The sequence below is a fragment of the Cynara cardunculus genome, assembly GCF_001531365.2.
Source record: "Cynara cardunculus var. scolymus isolate 2C chromosome LG 1, CcrdV1, whole genome shotgun sequence".
Taxonomy (NCBI): domain Eukaryota; kingdom Viridiplantae; phylum Streptophyta; class Magnoliopsida; order Asterales; family Asteraceae; genus Cynara; species Cynara cardunculus.
In genome coordinates this window covers 13,003,676-13,018,837 of record NC_037528.1, presented here as the reverse complement: position 1 = coordinate 13,018,837, position 15,162 = coordinate 13,003,676, and the positions used below count along the sequence as shown (strand labels likewise).

Below are 15,162 nucleotides of genomic sequence, written 5' to 3'. Positions count from 1 at the left end.
CCAACTTCTCCATTATTTAAAACTAGTTGTCTATCCGCGCAATGCGGCGGGATATAAGTTTTACATAAATGTAAGCGAGAATACTGATTGACGATTACGACAGATACGTGATTGCCACAGCAAGACCAAACCAACTTGTGTCTATACTTGCACAACCAATCAATCAAATCCATTTGGTTGACATCCATTTGTCATTGAAACACAATAGCTAACCGGTACATGAGATGTTTTCTTTGAAAAAAATGCAAATAGCAAACTTATATCACAAAAAACAACAATTATAAATGTTAAGAGACTTTGAGCATTTGGATAAACGACCCTTAAATACCTTAATCAGAACTTATAAATTAGGATCATAATTTACTTTTAATATTGCTACCAGGTGCTATATATCTTATGTTAGGGATTTGATCTGATTGGATTTGGATTTGATTTAGTGAAAACGGGTCCATCTGTGACTGGATCGGCATGGGGGAAAATGAAGCGTCAAAACATGGGTTTTGTCAACCATGAGAAAGCAGGTAAAAAAACAAATAGACAAATATATTCAGATCTCCACAATTGATTCCCAAGATTTCTGGTTCATGGTTTTTGTCAACCATGAGAAACTCGAGTTCCAAGTTTCAATCAAGCAAAATACTTAAATAGATGACTCGATCCAACCTCTCCATTATTTAAAATTATCTATTAATTAAAATATAACATAAATAAATAAAAATCAATAACTTATATTAATTAAAACTGCTTTAAAATACACAAAAATAATAAAAAGAGAAAAGATAAAAATAACAAAAGAAAAAAAAATGATAATTAAAATAGACTTAGGAATGTCAATAACGGATGTTGTTAGCTCTTATTAAGGTGGTGTTTGTTTTTTTAAAAAAACTTTTATTTTACCACTTATGTCTGATTCGGTCAAACATAAGGCAATTCAGACTGTTTCTTTTTCTTTATCTTTCAGAGCCACTTATCCCTTATTTTCCTCTTAAAAATTAAGTGATAACCTAGCCACTTATTTTCCTCTTAATTTTGAAAACTATCCAGAGAATCGATTTCTACTTCATCATTCGATCGACTTCACCCTCCATTGCCTCCATCGCCTCTGGTGGCTTCAAATCAACCCAAATCATATCCACATCAAGAGGGTTTTCTTCCATGTGGGTTTTCACCATTGTGTGTTTTCGTTCTTGTGCAAATCAGTAGTTGTGCACCTTTATCCTCGTGAATCAAGACATTTCTGTCACTATAGTTTTCATTATAATGGAGATTTGCTTTGACTTTAGAGGTGGATTTGGGCGTTGGATTTTAGAGAAGGAGTGGTGGTGAACGGTGGTTGATGGGGGTGGGATGAGGGTGAAGATTGAGGATGGAAGGCTTGAGCTGGAGGAGAAGGAAATATAAACAGAAGTGAAATCAGAAATTATACATATTCATATGTTTTTTTGGTTACAAAAGCAAACTATTGATTCAGATTTCAGACTTCAACACCATCTCTTAAAAATCAGAAGTGAAATCAGACTTCAAACTTCAATACCTTTTAAAAAAACAAATGCGACCTAATAAAATGATTTTTATTATTGTATGTGATTAATATTCAGGAGCATATCTGGTTATTTGACTATTTGTGCCCTGCCAGTTCCTTGCAATTTATTTGATTTTATTTTTCTATTGCTGCAATAATTGAAAATTTATTAGAAATAAATACGTTCAAACTTCCACTCCCAACATCTTCATAAGCATATTTGTAACAAACAAGTTTATTCATCATATGATTCATCTGGTCGTTATAAAAAATGACACAATATGAGTCACCGTGGTGGCAAGTGATGAGTACCCACAATCACAACCTTACTCCGGTACTAGCCGCCATTTTTGTACTCATCGGGGCCGCCGTTTTGTGGTACCGGTCGACACTTTCGAGCTCATTGCCACCAGGTCCCCGTCACTTGCCGATCCTAGGCTACCTTCCGTTTCTTGACCCTAACTTGCACACACACTTCACCAACATGGCTCGGAGTTACGGTCCCATCTTCAAGATCTGGCTGGGAAGCAAGCTTTACGTTGTGATCAACACCCAGGAACTAGCAAAGGTCGTGGTTCGTGACCAAGATGAGACATTTGCCAACCGTTCCCCCACAATCGCGGCCTTGGCAATGTCTTACGGTGGCCAAGGTATTGGATGGTCCAACAACAACTCCTCCTTGCGTAACCTTCGTAAGATACTTGTCCACCAAGTCCTAAGTAACAAGAATCTTGAAGAATCTGGTTCTATCCGAAGGGATGAAGTTAGAAAAATGATCAGAAATGTTTATAGCAAAATGGGGGCCAAAATCGACATTAACGAGATTTCTTTCTCGATGATTTCCAACATTCTAACAACCATGGCTTGGGGAAAAGATAACCATTTTGGAGTTGAGTTGCAGATTGTGATTTCGAAGATCGTTGAGATGATTGGACGACCAAATCTGTCCGATTTCTTCCCTTTTCTGAAATGGTTTGATCTGCAAGGTGTCGAGCGGGAGACTAAGATGCACTCTAAGAACTTGGATCGACTTTTATCAAACATTATCAATGATCGAATCAAATCGAACTCCGAAAGCTTAGATGTTGCAGCTAGGCATGAAGGAAAGAGAGATCTTTTACAATTTTTATTAGAGCTCAAGGACCAAAAGGATACAACATCGCTTGACATCGACAAAATAAAAGCACTTCTTACGGTAACTAAGCTTTATCCTTTCAAATCGTTTACCATTTGTCATATGTTGTCTATAATTATATCTAAAGTTGCATCATGTGTTAAACTCTGTTGTTTTCAGGACACAATGATTGCAGGAACAGAAACAACAACATCGTTAACACAATGGGCGATGGCAGAGATTATGCATAATCGCAACATAATGAAAAGGGTTCAAGAAGAATTGGCAGATATTGTTGGAACAAGTAACATCGTTGAAGAGTCGCATCTTCCAAAACTGAAATATCTAGATGCAACGATCAAGGAAACATTGCGGTTGCACCCTGGAGTCCCTCTTCTCATCCCGCGGTCGCCAAGTCAGACTTGCACAGTAGGTGAATACACCATCCCAAAGGGTTCTACCGTCTTTGTGAACGTTTGGGCAATCCATCGGGATCCTCGAAATTGGGACAATCCCTTGGAATTCAATCCCGAGAGGTTTTTGACTCGTGAGGGGATGGATAAATATGATTTCAAGGGAAACAATTTAAAGTTTTTGCCATTTGGATCAGGTAGAAGAGCGTGTCCAGGTGTTCCATTGGCTACGAAAGTGCAAACATATATCTTGGCTTCACTCTTACACTCCTTCGAATGGAGTTTGCCCGAGGGCGAAGAGCATGATTTTTCCGATGTGTTTTCCATTGCATTGAAGAAAAGAAAACCACTCGTCGCTGTCCCATCTCAAAGATTGTCTGACGTGAGCCTTTATATGTAAAATCTTGTTGGACTTGTCCATGTGGTCAAGATGACTTAGAGACTTTGAGTTTAAATTCCGCTCTTTCATGGATTCCAGTATGTTCTGTCCATGCTGATCGAATGTTTACCGATTTCTAGTTTGGACCGTGTATCTATTGAATAAGTCTCGATCTATTTATCTTTTCTTTCTAAATATTTTCTTATCTTATGTTTGATCAAGTTTTCGATTCTTTCTCTTTTTGTTGGTTTTTAGTGAATACTTGTTTGTTGTATTCACTAAGGCGTCAAATACGGAAAGATGCATTTTATATGTTAGAAGTGTAGTCGTGCAACGTAGAGTGACACATCTCGATTCTAAAGCCAATAACTCAAACCTTCAATATTATTATATGTTTTTTTCTATTTTATTTTATGATTTTGAACGGTATTGAGAGGGGCATGCACCGTTCTGCAACTCCTAATCCAAACCACAACACCCATCTAAGAATCAAGGTACCACGATATGGAGAAATGACTGATTTTTTCGATCTTTTTAATCTTGGTTCCATACGAGCAAGTCGGAAAGTAGAACCATCTGATTTGATTCGTTCTTAATAGCCATGAAATGATCATCTTAGGGTTATCCTTTTGTTGACTGTTGCTCCTATTACATTCATAGTCTCTGAAGGATGAGAACCAACAATGTTATTTTCCGTTCGTTTGAGAAAAGAAAGGCCTAACTATTAGACCTATACAGACTTATATATAGCACGCCTTAATCGACTGAGCAACACTCGAAATAGAGAGACAAGCATTCGGAATGGAACCTAGATTTGGTACATAAATTAGATTTTTTTTTTTTTGGATTGAGGAAGATGGAAGAACATGATGAAAAACCCACATCTACACATAATTTATTTTTATTTTTAGATTATTACTTTGACACGTCATATTAAAATTCCAGTTACAAGTTTAACTAAATGAACAACAATTTGATTCAAATCTTTAAATAATGATTAAAAGTTGTTCTTCAAAATAAGAATCAAGTGAAAGTTGGTTCTATTTTAATACAAATTTTTTATACGAAAAAATACGAGTTAGAAAATAGAAATACCCATAACCTAGGGTTTGGCGGTTGATATTTGATGAAGATGAAGCCAATATCTCTAGGACTTGGTTGGTAGTCTTCTTGGACAATTTCGTCATTGTTGTCCATGGTGTTGATGTGTTGATATGCTTTATTCTAGTCGAAATCGCCATTAACAACAAAACCACTCTCAGTGGGGAGTGGGGCTATGAATTAGTCACTACCGGAACATCCCGTTTAGAATTTAAAGTAAATTATGATTTTAGTCTTTGTGGTTTGTTGATTTTTTTTAATTTTTATTCTTATATTTTTGAAATTACAAGTTTTATACAAGGAGCAGTAACGACTTGTGCGTTAACAGTTTAATGAGCTTAATGATACTTACAACTATAAATGACTATTTGATAATGACTTAATAATATAAAAAATTACTTATTTAGTAAAGCCATCTCTAAAATAAAAAAAACATTTTTTCTATCTCCTTAGAGAAATTAATCCCACATATAAAGTTAGCAAAACGGCGTCGTATAAGATACTGCTTGGCAGCTTGAGCATACACATACGCCACGCTGATTGTCCATTGGTCTTTAACTCTTTATCTGGATCTGATCCCGGAAAAATCGAAACCCCAAAAAGAACACATCACCAATCATGTCGTACTACCCCAAAGGTCACCACTACGAATCCGGCGACGATGTCGATGACTTTGACGACTACGATTCAACCCCTTATGGAGGAGGCTACGACATCCACCTCACCTATGGCCGCCCTCTCCATCCATCGGAGGAAATATGCTATCCTGTCACCTCAACTTCCTCCAGCGGCTTCGATTATGAAAGTTCCATCTATACCTCCTCCGCCGAGCCCTCTGCATACGGCGTAGAAGCTCTTAACGAGGAATACAAAAGCTATGTTCGATCCAAGCCCCGCCCGGGTCATGCATATGGACGCCCCCCTGCTGCTGTAGGTTACGGCGGTGGATCTGGTTATGGCAGGCATGAGGAGCCGCCTTCTGAGTATGGATCTGGATATGGCAGGCGTCCGGAGGAGCCCACTTCGGAGTATGAATCTGGTTATGGGCGGAGGCCGGAGGAGCCGACTTCGGAGTACGATTCTGGTTATGGGCGGAGGCATGAGGAACCGACTTCCGAGTACGGATCTGGATACGGCAGGAAGCATGAGGAGCCGACTCCGGAATACGGATCTGGATATGGGCGTAGGCAGGAGGAGCCGACTCCGGAATACGGATCTGGATATGGGMGKAGGCAGGAGGAGCCGACTCCGGAATACGGATCTGGATATGGGCGTAGGCAGGAAGAACCGATTTCCGAGTACGGATCTGGATATGGGAGGCCCGCCAAATATGGGGAGGAGCAAACTGAGGAAGCGTATGGTGGCGGTCGAGAGGAGAGACCTAGTTACCGAAGGGGCGATGATGATGAAGGTTATGGTGGGCGTAAGAAACATGTAAGCTCAATAATTCCCTTTTCACTGTGCAATTACACCTTACCTTTGTGATTGAACTTGTTTAGGTGATCTAAGTTCTAAATAACTTGAGGCGTGGCGTGGCGCCGAGGTCAAGCCTCGAGCCTTACGAGTTACGGCAAGGCCATGCCGTTTTTTCAAGGCGTGCCCTGAGACGACACACCCATACACACACACGCACCCTATATATAAAAGTTGCCCCACAACTTACAAAATAAGGTGTTGTAAGGTGCCATAATGTGTTGTAACGTTGCATGACTCGTTACAGTGCAAGTCAAGCCTTAGAGTGGAGCCATGGGGGTTAGCGCGGTCGTAACGAGTTATTAAGAACCTTGATGGTGATTATATCTGTATAGACCATAACTTAATTATTGATCGGAGGTGGTTTAGAATCTTAATTTAAATTGGACTGAAAATGAATTGTTAATGTTATATTACAATATGCAGGGAGACGATGATTCTGATGAGGATGATGAGAGGAAGAAGCATAGGCACCACCATCGCAAGCACTATGATGATTGAGATCGATATCAAGCTCTTTGTTTCTCGAAGCTACTGGTATAAATAAAGCCAACTGGTTTGTGCCTTCTTTTTTATGTATGTTTGCTGTGTGAAATGCTAATTTCGGTTTCGTTGAATTGTGTAATAAAATTCCCATACTTTTGGGCTCTCTGTTCTGATCTTATGTTCACAAGTATGTTTGAAATCTGCTAGAAAGTGTTGCACAGAATTTCCAATATATCATTCATGGTTTTGTATTAGTATGAAGATGTGTGAAAATTAAACATCATAAAAGGAAAAAAAAAAGAATGAATCTTGTATGATATATCTAAAAACTAAATGAGCTTCTTCCTCTGGAAAAATGACTTCAAATGCCATAGCTGCAGACCAGCCACAGATAAGCAGATTACAAGAGAGAAAAAAGTGAAAGTTGCCATCGTCGAACTAGTTGATCTTATTAGATCTTGCATCTCTTCCTCCCTACCAAGTCAAACCAGAATTAACACCACCTTTGGTAGCAAATGCCATGTGCATGTTTTCTAGAAGCAAAACACGCAAACAATGAAGATATGAATTCTGATGCTTACCTCTCACGAAGACTGAACATCTCTTCGTGAACGGTGGTGACCGTATCATACAATTTCCTCAATTCAAGTTCCATCATCTGTCACAAACCAATGCATCCCACATCATGTAAACGAGTACACACAATAAACAATGTCTTTGATGATAACTTAATGGTTTATGTTTGTTTACTTGTAACAAAAATATGAATAGAAGAAAAACTTACTTCAACCTGTCCCTTTTTAGCCACTTTAGACCAATCTTTTGCAGCCAATCCCGATTTCCACTCGAAGTCAATTGACATTATTTTGGTCGGGGATTGCTTAGCCGCCCAGAAACATGCCATGTAATCACCAGCCTCACCGGCAGTAAATGCAAAACTACCCGACGCTTTACGATCTGCATAATGATAATTGTTCCCAAGCGGTGAAGTTACCTATTTGGATCATATCACATAAAATCAATATCCCATTTACACTGATACAACTGTGAAGAACATCTGTTTCATATTTCTCAAAAATGGTTCGTTGTTTATGCAGTTTCCCTAAAAAGCGTAGAGATATTCCATAGAGAAAATTGATGGAAACTAGGAATTAGTCCATGCTTCAAAAAGATGAATGAAAATGAAGTTGTTGAAATGATGTTGGAGGCTGACCCTGACAGTGACGCGATCCTCTTCAGGCAAAGAAAAGCCTTCGACAGGGTTGACGATGCTATACTTGCCGACGGTCATGGCGTTAAGTCTGATGTCCTCGGTTATGCATTTTGTGGCTCCTGATCTTAAATCGAATCTCATCCCCTTCACGGTTGTTGAAGCTAACCCTAATATCATCACCAGAATTGTTGCTATGTTTCTCGATCTCCACATTCTTGAATTTTGGGGGGAAAATAAAATAAGAACCCTAGATTTGGCGAAAGCATAGATCAGTTTTTTCGCTTATTCTCCTTGTCCAAATTTGACGATTATCAAGGAACTGAATCTTGTATGGCATCTTTTGGCGTAATATTGTAATTATTAATATTTGGTTTTTTCTTAACCATTCAGACAACATTTCGTATAAATCTTGTAAATTTATAGCCAACCCACGTAATAAATGGCTGAACCGCTTAAGATTTCATAATCATTGGTGGTGTATAAAATTTGATTTTATTTCAACAAAAATGATAATTTAACGGATAATATTCAAAATAATCGATATTATTCGATCATTCGTCGGATTCAAACTCATTACCTCATCCCAAAAATTGTTAACAAATCTTTAGTGAAAGTGACACTTTTGAATGGCATGAAAAGTTAAATGCTTTCCGGCGAAAACAGTCACCGCCACCGCCACCGGAGATAAGAACATGAACTCATCGGCCGCCGTGACGGGCAGTGGCTGAAACCGCTGGGCGCTGGCTAATGGCGATGACTCCAAAGATCGTGCCAGCCAAAGTGACCGACGAGACGCCGGCGGCTTACAAAGTCAGATCTTTTATTTTGTCTTCTTCTACCCTAATTTAAATCTGTTAATTTGTTTTTTTCTTTTGTGAAAAAGAACAGAAGAAAGCATCAATTGGGCCATGTTTATAATCCCTCCTGAATCATCACCACTGAATCCACACAGAACGATGAAGTTTGGAAAGGAATTTGCTTCACAAATGGTGCCGGAATGGCAGGCAGCATATATGAACTACAACCACCTCAAGATTCTCGTAAAAGAAATCTCTATTTTCCGGCGACTGCAGCAGAATGGTTCACCGCCGTCGAGTCAAGCAAACCCACCACCACCATTACAAGGGTCTTCTATGAAGAAAAAAGTGTCTCTTCACAGAGCCTTCAGTGGACTAACAAACAGCAATCCCGATAACAAGGATAAAGAGGACGAAGTGATTCTGGTAAGTGCAATGCATCAGTCGTCGGAGGAAAACTACCAGACTATTTTTCTCCGGTCATCGGAGGACGGTGGAGAGGCTGAGCTGCATTTCTTCAGAAGACTTGATGATGAGTTCAACAAAGTGATCAATTTCTACAAAGCAAAGGTTGGGGAGATGGTGAACGAAGCCGACGAGTTGAGTAAACAAATGAACGCTCTCATTGCGCTTCGAATGAAACTCGAAGATCCGGCTTTCTGCAGTTCATCTCCTGTATTTTCCTCTCGGCTCTTCGACGAAGAACAAATCAGAGGTTATTTACGACAACTTTATGCCTCACATTTTATGTTTTTTGTGACTATCGTTTACAAAGTACCACAACAATACGTTAAATATGTCTACATGTCATAATAGATCTAATGATTTGTACGACTTTATAAAACCAAACAATTGTCATGCTATGTAAATTTATTACGATAAGTTTATAACATTTTTTGGTCCTTGGTAAAAATTTTAGGATATTTTTGAAATAAAATGTAATATTTTTAATCGATACTTTTCAAAAAGTATCATACAGAAAACTAATTGAAAACCTTATTTCAAAAAGGTATTGTTGAATTTATTATGACCTTCAAAAGCGTTTTATCAACTTATTGTAACATTTTTACTTATGACGTACAATTGTTCCTATAAAGAGTATTAACACATATAGACGTATTCGACATCTATAAAGTCAATTTTGCCTTCTTCTAATGTCTCAATTATGTCTTGTGATCTAAATTGTTGTTTCGATTAGAGGTGATTAGAGAAACCAAGATGCATAGCAAACGGAGAACGGGAAGTGATCACAGAATCGACAAGGAACACGAGATGGTTTCCTTAGGAGTTCTAAACCACGTAAAGATCAACGTTGCATCAGAATCCCCGATATCTTCGTTGAAACACGCTTTCAGTAGTTCAAAATCGGGGGTTTCCTTTAGCAAAAGGGAACTCCGAGATGCAGAACGAAAGTTGAAGCAGGCTTTCATCGAATTCCACCAAAAGCTTCGTTATTTGAAAAGCTACTCGTAAGCTCAGGCATTTACGACGCTTTCCATTGTCCCTTATGCTATTTGATTGAACTTTTCCAGCATTAATTTTGCGACCACTTTCATTCTTTAATTTCTTTTCTAAGACCCTTTGATCATGCAGCTTCTTGAATCGATTGGCTTTCTCCAAGATCATGAAGAAGTACGATAAGGTATCGACTTTCAAATTTAAATTTTGTTGTCTAAGTGGAACATTGCGAAATCTGACACTTTTGTTGGTACAGGTCACGTCTAGAAATGCATCAAAAGCTTATTTAGAGATGGTTGAGAAATCTTACTTGACCCAATCTAATGAGGTATATATGACACTTGGATTTTCTCAAATTTAGCAAAAGATGAAATAATATAAGTCGGGTTTTTTTTTTCCGGCAGGTCGCTAAGCTTGTAGAGAGCGTTGAAGCTGTTTTTATAGAACATTTCTCCAACGGAAACCGCAGTCAAGGATTGAAAATGTTAAGGCTAAAAGCTAAAACAGACAAGCATAGAATTACTTTTTTCATGGGTAAGTTATCACTCTTATTGTGAAAAGTAATTTTACCAACAGAAAAACCGCCACTAAAAATGCATACGACGCCAAACCCATCGCTAACGTAACATTGCAACACGCACATTTGTTGCTTTATTACCAACCGTCAAGAAAAATTATCCTATAGTTTATTTGTTGGTTTCTATGATGCTTAATTCCGGTGTCGCTAAAAATGCGTCCATCATTAATATATTGTGACGCTACAAGTCTCGATAAATCCATTGCACTTGTTTTTTTCTTCTAAAGTATATAGTATTTATATACACTACAAAACAAAAGACTTTCACCAACAAAAATATCCGTCGGTAATCCGTCGCTAAAAATCAGATAGTGATCCATCATATTACCGACGAACACCTGGAATTTCATTTAAAAGAAATAAAATAAAAACAATTTAAAATCCGTCAATAATCCGTCGTTAATAATTAGAATTACCGCCGGATTTTAATCTAATTTTGGAAAGTACCATTTTTGGGCCATCCGTTGATATTCCATCGCTGTTCTGGCGAAAATTACTGACAAAAAGTATCCGTCGGTAATATCCATTGGTGATAAGTCAAATTTCTAGTAATAATACCACCGACACTAATTTTTTGTGAGGTTTGAATAATTGACCTGTTGGGATGTTGGGCTCTACCTGATGCTGGCCGATGACCCATTGGTCATTTCATTCGGTTTTGTTTTTACATTTGTGTGGAAGTAATTAATCCTCGGAACATATTGATGGCCTGTAATACAACTTATGGATTCATTTGCAGGGTGCTTCGTGGGATGCTCGTTAGCGCTTGTCGTGGCCATCGTGTTAATTACACACGCTAGAAAACTTCTCAAGAGCGACGGTCGCGATCAATATATGACTAACGTATTTCCATTGTACAGTGTGTTTGGATACCTCGTGTTACATATGCTGATGTACGCTGGAAACGTGTACTACTGGAAGCGTTTTCGCATCAATTATTCTTTTATTTTCGGGTTCAAACCGAATACTGAATTGGGTTTTCGAGAAATCCTACTTATCAGTTCTGCTCTATCAGTACTCGCTCTTGCAGCCGTACTCTCAAATCTTGAAATGGACATGGATGAAAGTATTAAAAGCTTCAGAACTGTAACTGAACTACTCCCTTTAGGCTTAGTCATCGTAAGAAATTACTCATTCGCCCTCTCTTAACTTCTTACGAGCGAAAAAAACTATGCTGATTAGTTGTAACTTACGTTTTGCAGGTTGTACTTTTGATAGCGGTTTGCCCGTTTAACATTGTTTACCGTACAAATCGTTTCTTCCTGATAACGTGCTTATGGCATTGTATTTGTGCTCCTCTTTACAAAGTTACTCTTCCTGATTTCTTCTTGGCTGATCAGCTAACCAGTCAGGTAAGGTTCGAGACGTTATGAACTTGGTGACGGATCCCAAGAGTCGCAAAAAGTTATTAAATTATGACAGTTTTTATGGTTTCAGGTTCAGTTATTAAGGAATTTGCAATTCTATATATGCTACTACGGTTGGGGAGACTACAAGAAGAGAGAATCCACTAGGTGTCAAGGAGCCCTTTACAACAATGTCTATTTAGTCATTGCTATTATACCTTATTGGATTCGATGCGCGCAGGTATAATCTACAAGAAAAATAGAAATAACTTCGGAAATCGTAAACTGTTGAAATAGATATTTTTCCCGACGTTTTCACATACGGAAGGTTTGTCGCTAATGATTTGGTTGATACCATTAGCCACAAAACATTTTCATCATTATTTCAAGGTATCTGATGGTGGTATTGCCAGCAGTTTTTGAACCGTCGAAATTGCTTATGGCATGTTTATTATGACGCCCAATTAACACGTAATGATTTGTCAGTGCCTACGACGGTTGTTTGAAGGAGAAGACTCGAGTCAAGGTGTGAACGCACTCAAGTACTTGTCGACAGTTGCTTCTGTTATCACGAGAACGTTTTACGCTCAAAAGAAAGGATTGACATTGAAAATCATGGCTGCATCCACATCAACCGTGGCTACAGTTTTCAACACCTATTGGGATTTGGTGTGCGATTGGGGTCTTATACGAAGAAACTCCAAGAACCCGTGGTTAAGAGACAGACTCCTTTTGCCACACAGATCTATCTACTTCTTAGCGATGGTATTTAGCATTCGCGACAGTTTTCACCTTTCGCGACATCCCATTGATTATTTTCAATGATCCTTTGTTTTTCCATCAATGACTTCACAGGTGGTGAACGTGATACTAAGACTAGCTTGGATGCAAACCGTGTTAGATTTTCACGAAGGGCCGTTCCTTCATCGAACGGCATTAACCGCTATGGTCGCGAGTCTGGAGATCATTCGCCGTGGTGTATGGAACTTCTTCAGGCTGGAGAACGAACATTTGAACAACGTCGGAAAATATCGAGCCTTCAAATCTGTACCATTACCTTTTAGTTATGAGAACCACAAGGATGTATAAACAAAAACGTTGCTCAATAAACAAATAACAAAAGTAATTTTACGAGATATTTAGATCGGATAAAATTTTTCCGGACCGGGTACTTTTCGCTTAAAAAATCTTTCCATTTTGATCAAGAGAAACTTCAAATGACAGCAAACATTGACAACATATATTCAAACAAAATGAAGAAAGCCAATATTCATTCAATGAATACCATGGGGAAATGTAGGAGCAACCTGCTATGCGAGCCGATTAATCCTAGGACGACCACATGTTTCGCGAGTAGCCTGAAGTCACCCCATTTGAACTTTCGTGGCCACAATGGGATTCTTATTCCTCCTTGAATTCGAACATGAGACCTCCAGATACTTTTGACATTTGGAAGTCAAGCTCAAACCAATCGAACACCATATTTGTGGTTCATGCTTTCCTTTTGATGTCACAGGGTTTGATTTTTGATTAATTTCATTTCATATTGTTTGAATTCTTGATTTTCAATTTATATCTAAACTTATGCTGGTGATGAAGATGGCAGGTGGATGTGACACTGACAATCGGTCGTCGTCAATGATAGAGGCGATGAGAGATTAAAGGATAAAGATGAATTTGGATGAACAAACAACATACAAAAATTATAAAGTTGTGGAACATAAAATCAAAATCATACGGTTTTTTGGTCATAAAATTAAGTTTCTTATTTGATGTATTTTACTTTTTGAATTTTATGAACTTTGATATAAAAAAATAAAATTCAAGAATAAATAGAGGTTGAAAACATTGGATTGAATTTGAGAATTGAGAAATAGTTGAGGGACTAAATTTGTAAATTATTGTTCAGACAAACGTCTTGGGGGTTGTGTGTTTACCTCTTAATAATTCTACTAAGAGGTGAATCTTGTTTGGCAAAAAAAAAGTCTACCTCTTAATGGTTCTAAAACTCTTTAAATGATTTTGTATCATAAATCTCACTTAACTATTAAAAGCCTTAATTTTATTGTACACAATTACCAAATAATAATATTTCATTTTGCACTATATCATGAAAGTCTCTTAATCATTTTGACCACTTAACCATTCTATACTAAACCATTCAACAATTGCTAAACATTCCCTTAGTTTGAACATAACATCCCCATTACTTGACGTTTTTAATAAGTTATTACTATTATAAAAAGTTATTGGAAAACTTGTTTACGTAAATAGAATATTTTTTTGTCGAAAGGTACCAACCGGTTGGCATACAACTTTTTATAACTATGTTTTCATTTTGCACCTTTCTTATCATATTTTAAATAATTAAACTAATTTATTAAATATATATAACTAAAAAAATATATTTTATAATAAAATACATTATTAAAAAGCTTTTATTAAACGATCAAAATAACAAAATACATTATTAATCGCCTTTCATTCTATTAAGGAACTCATTCTTTTAATATTAAGTAATTTCTATTTTAAAAAAAATATGACATGAACTTTAAAATGATAAATTGAATAAGGATTTTTATAAAAATTTAAAATAGATAAAGTTAGATTATAATGTAATTAATTTGGGATTATTTTTTTTTGCTTTGGAGACGATTTATAAAAATAGATTTTTATTTAAAAAAAAAAGTTGCGTAATAAAAACAAAAACAATCGTTTGAATGGGTTATGCATTATAGCTGCTGATCAGGTCCATCCATATACAACTCATCTTAGGTGGGGCCCACTGGGCAGAGCAGCAAATTGCCATCTCCATGGACCTTTTGTTCTTTTTTGGAAACAATCCGGTCCATGTCAATGATATCGATTTGGTTCCAAAATAGACGGAGTTATTATTGTTTTTTTTTTATGAAATTAAATTTATTTAAAATCTTCCATTTAATCTAAAGATATTTTAGTCTTTTTAATTTACTAGAAGGGTACTTGCGTAATATAATAAGATACATCTCAATTTTAATGTTTCATTTTATTCTGTCTTCATCAATGTTATAATACAATTTTATATACTACTAAAAAAAGATAATGTTTTTATTTTTTAAATAAGAGATAAATTTGAAGGTATCATAAAATCTTGAAAAAAAAATGTGTAGTATCAAATTAAATATCTAAAAGTTATTGTGTTTTTTTTTTTTTTGTGAAATTGCTTTAATTCAATTTTTTTATTATAATTTAATTTAGATTTCATAATGAAACCATTTAGTTTTCATTTAGTAATATAATTTTT

At 36.9% G+C, this 15,162-nt stretch overlaps 4 protein-coding genes across 9 annotated transcripts; 3 read left to right on the top strand and 1 right to left on the bottom strand.

Moving 5' to 3' along the window:
- The first annotated feature begins 1,788 nt into the window (after window positions 1-1,788).
- On the top strand, window positions 1,789-3,608 carry LOC112526375 (geraniol 8-hydroxylase-like). 2 transcript variants are annotated; one of them, XM_025136663.1, is made up of 2 exons: window positions 1,789-2,717; window positions 2,817-3,608. In XM_025136663.1, exons 1-2 carry the CDS (start codon window positions 1,794-1,796, stop codon window positions 3,447-3,449), a joined length of 1,557 nt encoding a protein of 518 aa, XP_024992431.1. In that variant the 5' UTR covers window positions 1,789-1,793; the 3' UTR covers window positions 3,450-3,608. The 2 variants fall into 2 exon arrangements, with proteins under 2 accessions (XP_024992431.1, XP_024992437.1); XM_025136669.1 differs by having other exon boundaries at window positions 1,789-3,069; window positions 3,247-3,608.
- A 1,481-nt stretch (window positions 3,609-5,089) lies between these two features.
- Window positions 5,090-6,687, top strand: LOC112499894 (uncharacterized protein At5g39570-like). Of its 2 annotated transcripts, XM_025104249.1 has the most exons (3): window positions 5,090-5,716; window positions 5,762-5,963; window positions 6,429-6,687. In XM_025104249.1, the coding sequence occupies exons 1-3, from the start codon at window positions 5,148-5,150 to the stop codon at window positions 6,501-6,503; spliced, it is 846 nt and encodes a 281-aa protein (XP_024960017.1). In that variant the 5' UTR covers window positions 5,090-5,147; the 3' UTR covers window positions 6,504-6,687. The 2 variants fall into 2 exon arrangements, with proteins under 2 accessions (XP_024960017.1, XP_024959231.1); XM_025103463.1 differs by having other exon boundaries at window positions 5,090-5,963.
- A 130-nt stretch (window positions 6,688-6,817) lies between these two features.
- On the bottom strand, window positions 6,818-8,038 carry LOC112499650 (transmembrane emp24 domain-containing protein p24delta9-like). The gene is made up of 4 exons (XM_025102965.1): window positions 7,702-8,038; window positions 7,273-7,482; window positions 7,070-7,146; window positions 6,818-6,962 (listed from the first exon to the last, which is right to left on the bottom strand). The coding sequence occupies exons 1-4, from the start codon at window positions 7,912-7,914 to the stop codon at window positions 6,818-6,820; spliced, it is 645 nt and encodes a 214-aa protein (XP_024958733.1). The 5' UTR covers window positions 7,915-8,038.
- A 560-nt stretch (window positions 8,039-8,598) lies between these two features.
- Window positions 8,599-12,970, top strand: LOC112528421 (phosphate transporter PHO1 homolog 9-like). Of its 4 annotated transcripts, none has more exons than XM_025139469.1 (10): window positions 8,599-9,173; window positions 9,762-9,967; window positions 10,092-10,140; window positions 10,213-10,284; window positions 10,361-10,490; window positions 11,273-11,652; window positions 11,736-11,885; window positions 11,971-12,120; window positions 12,366-12,644; window positions 12,735-12,970. In XM_025139469.1, the coding sequence occupies exons 1-10, from the start codon at window positions 8,610-8,612 to the stop codon at window positions 12,966-12,968; spliced, it is 2,214 nt and encodes a 737-aa protein (XP_024995237.1). In that variant the 5' UTR covers window positions 8,599-8,609; the 3' UTR covers window positions 12,969-12,970. The 4 variants fall into 4 exon arrangements, with proteins under 4 accessions (XP_024995237.1, XP_024995230.1, XP_024995215.1 ...); XM_025139462.1 differs by having other exon boundaries at window positions 8,599-9,213; window positions 9,709-9,967; XM_025139447.1 differs by having other exon boundaries at window positions 8,599-9,213; window positions 9,697-9,967.
- Window positions 12,971-15,162: the final 2,192 nt, after the last annotated feature.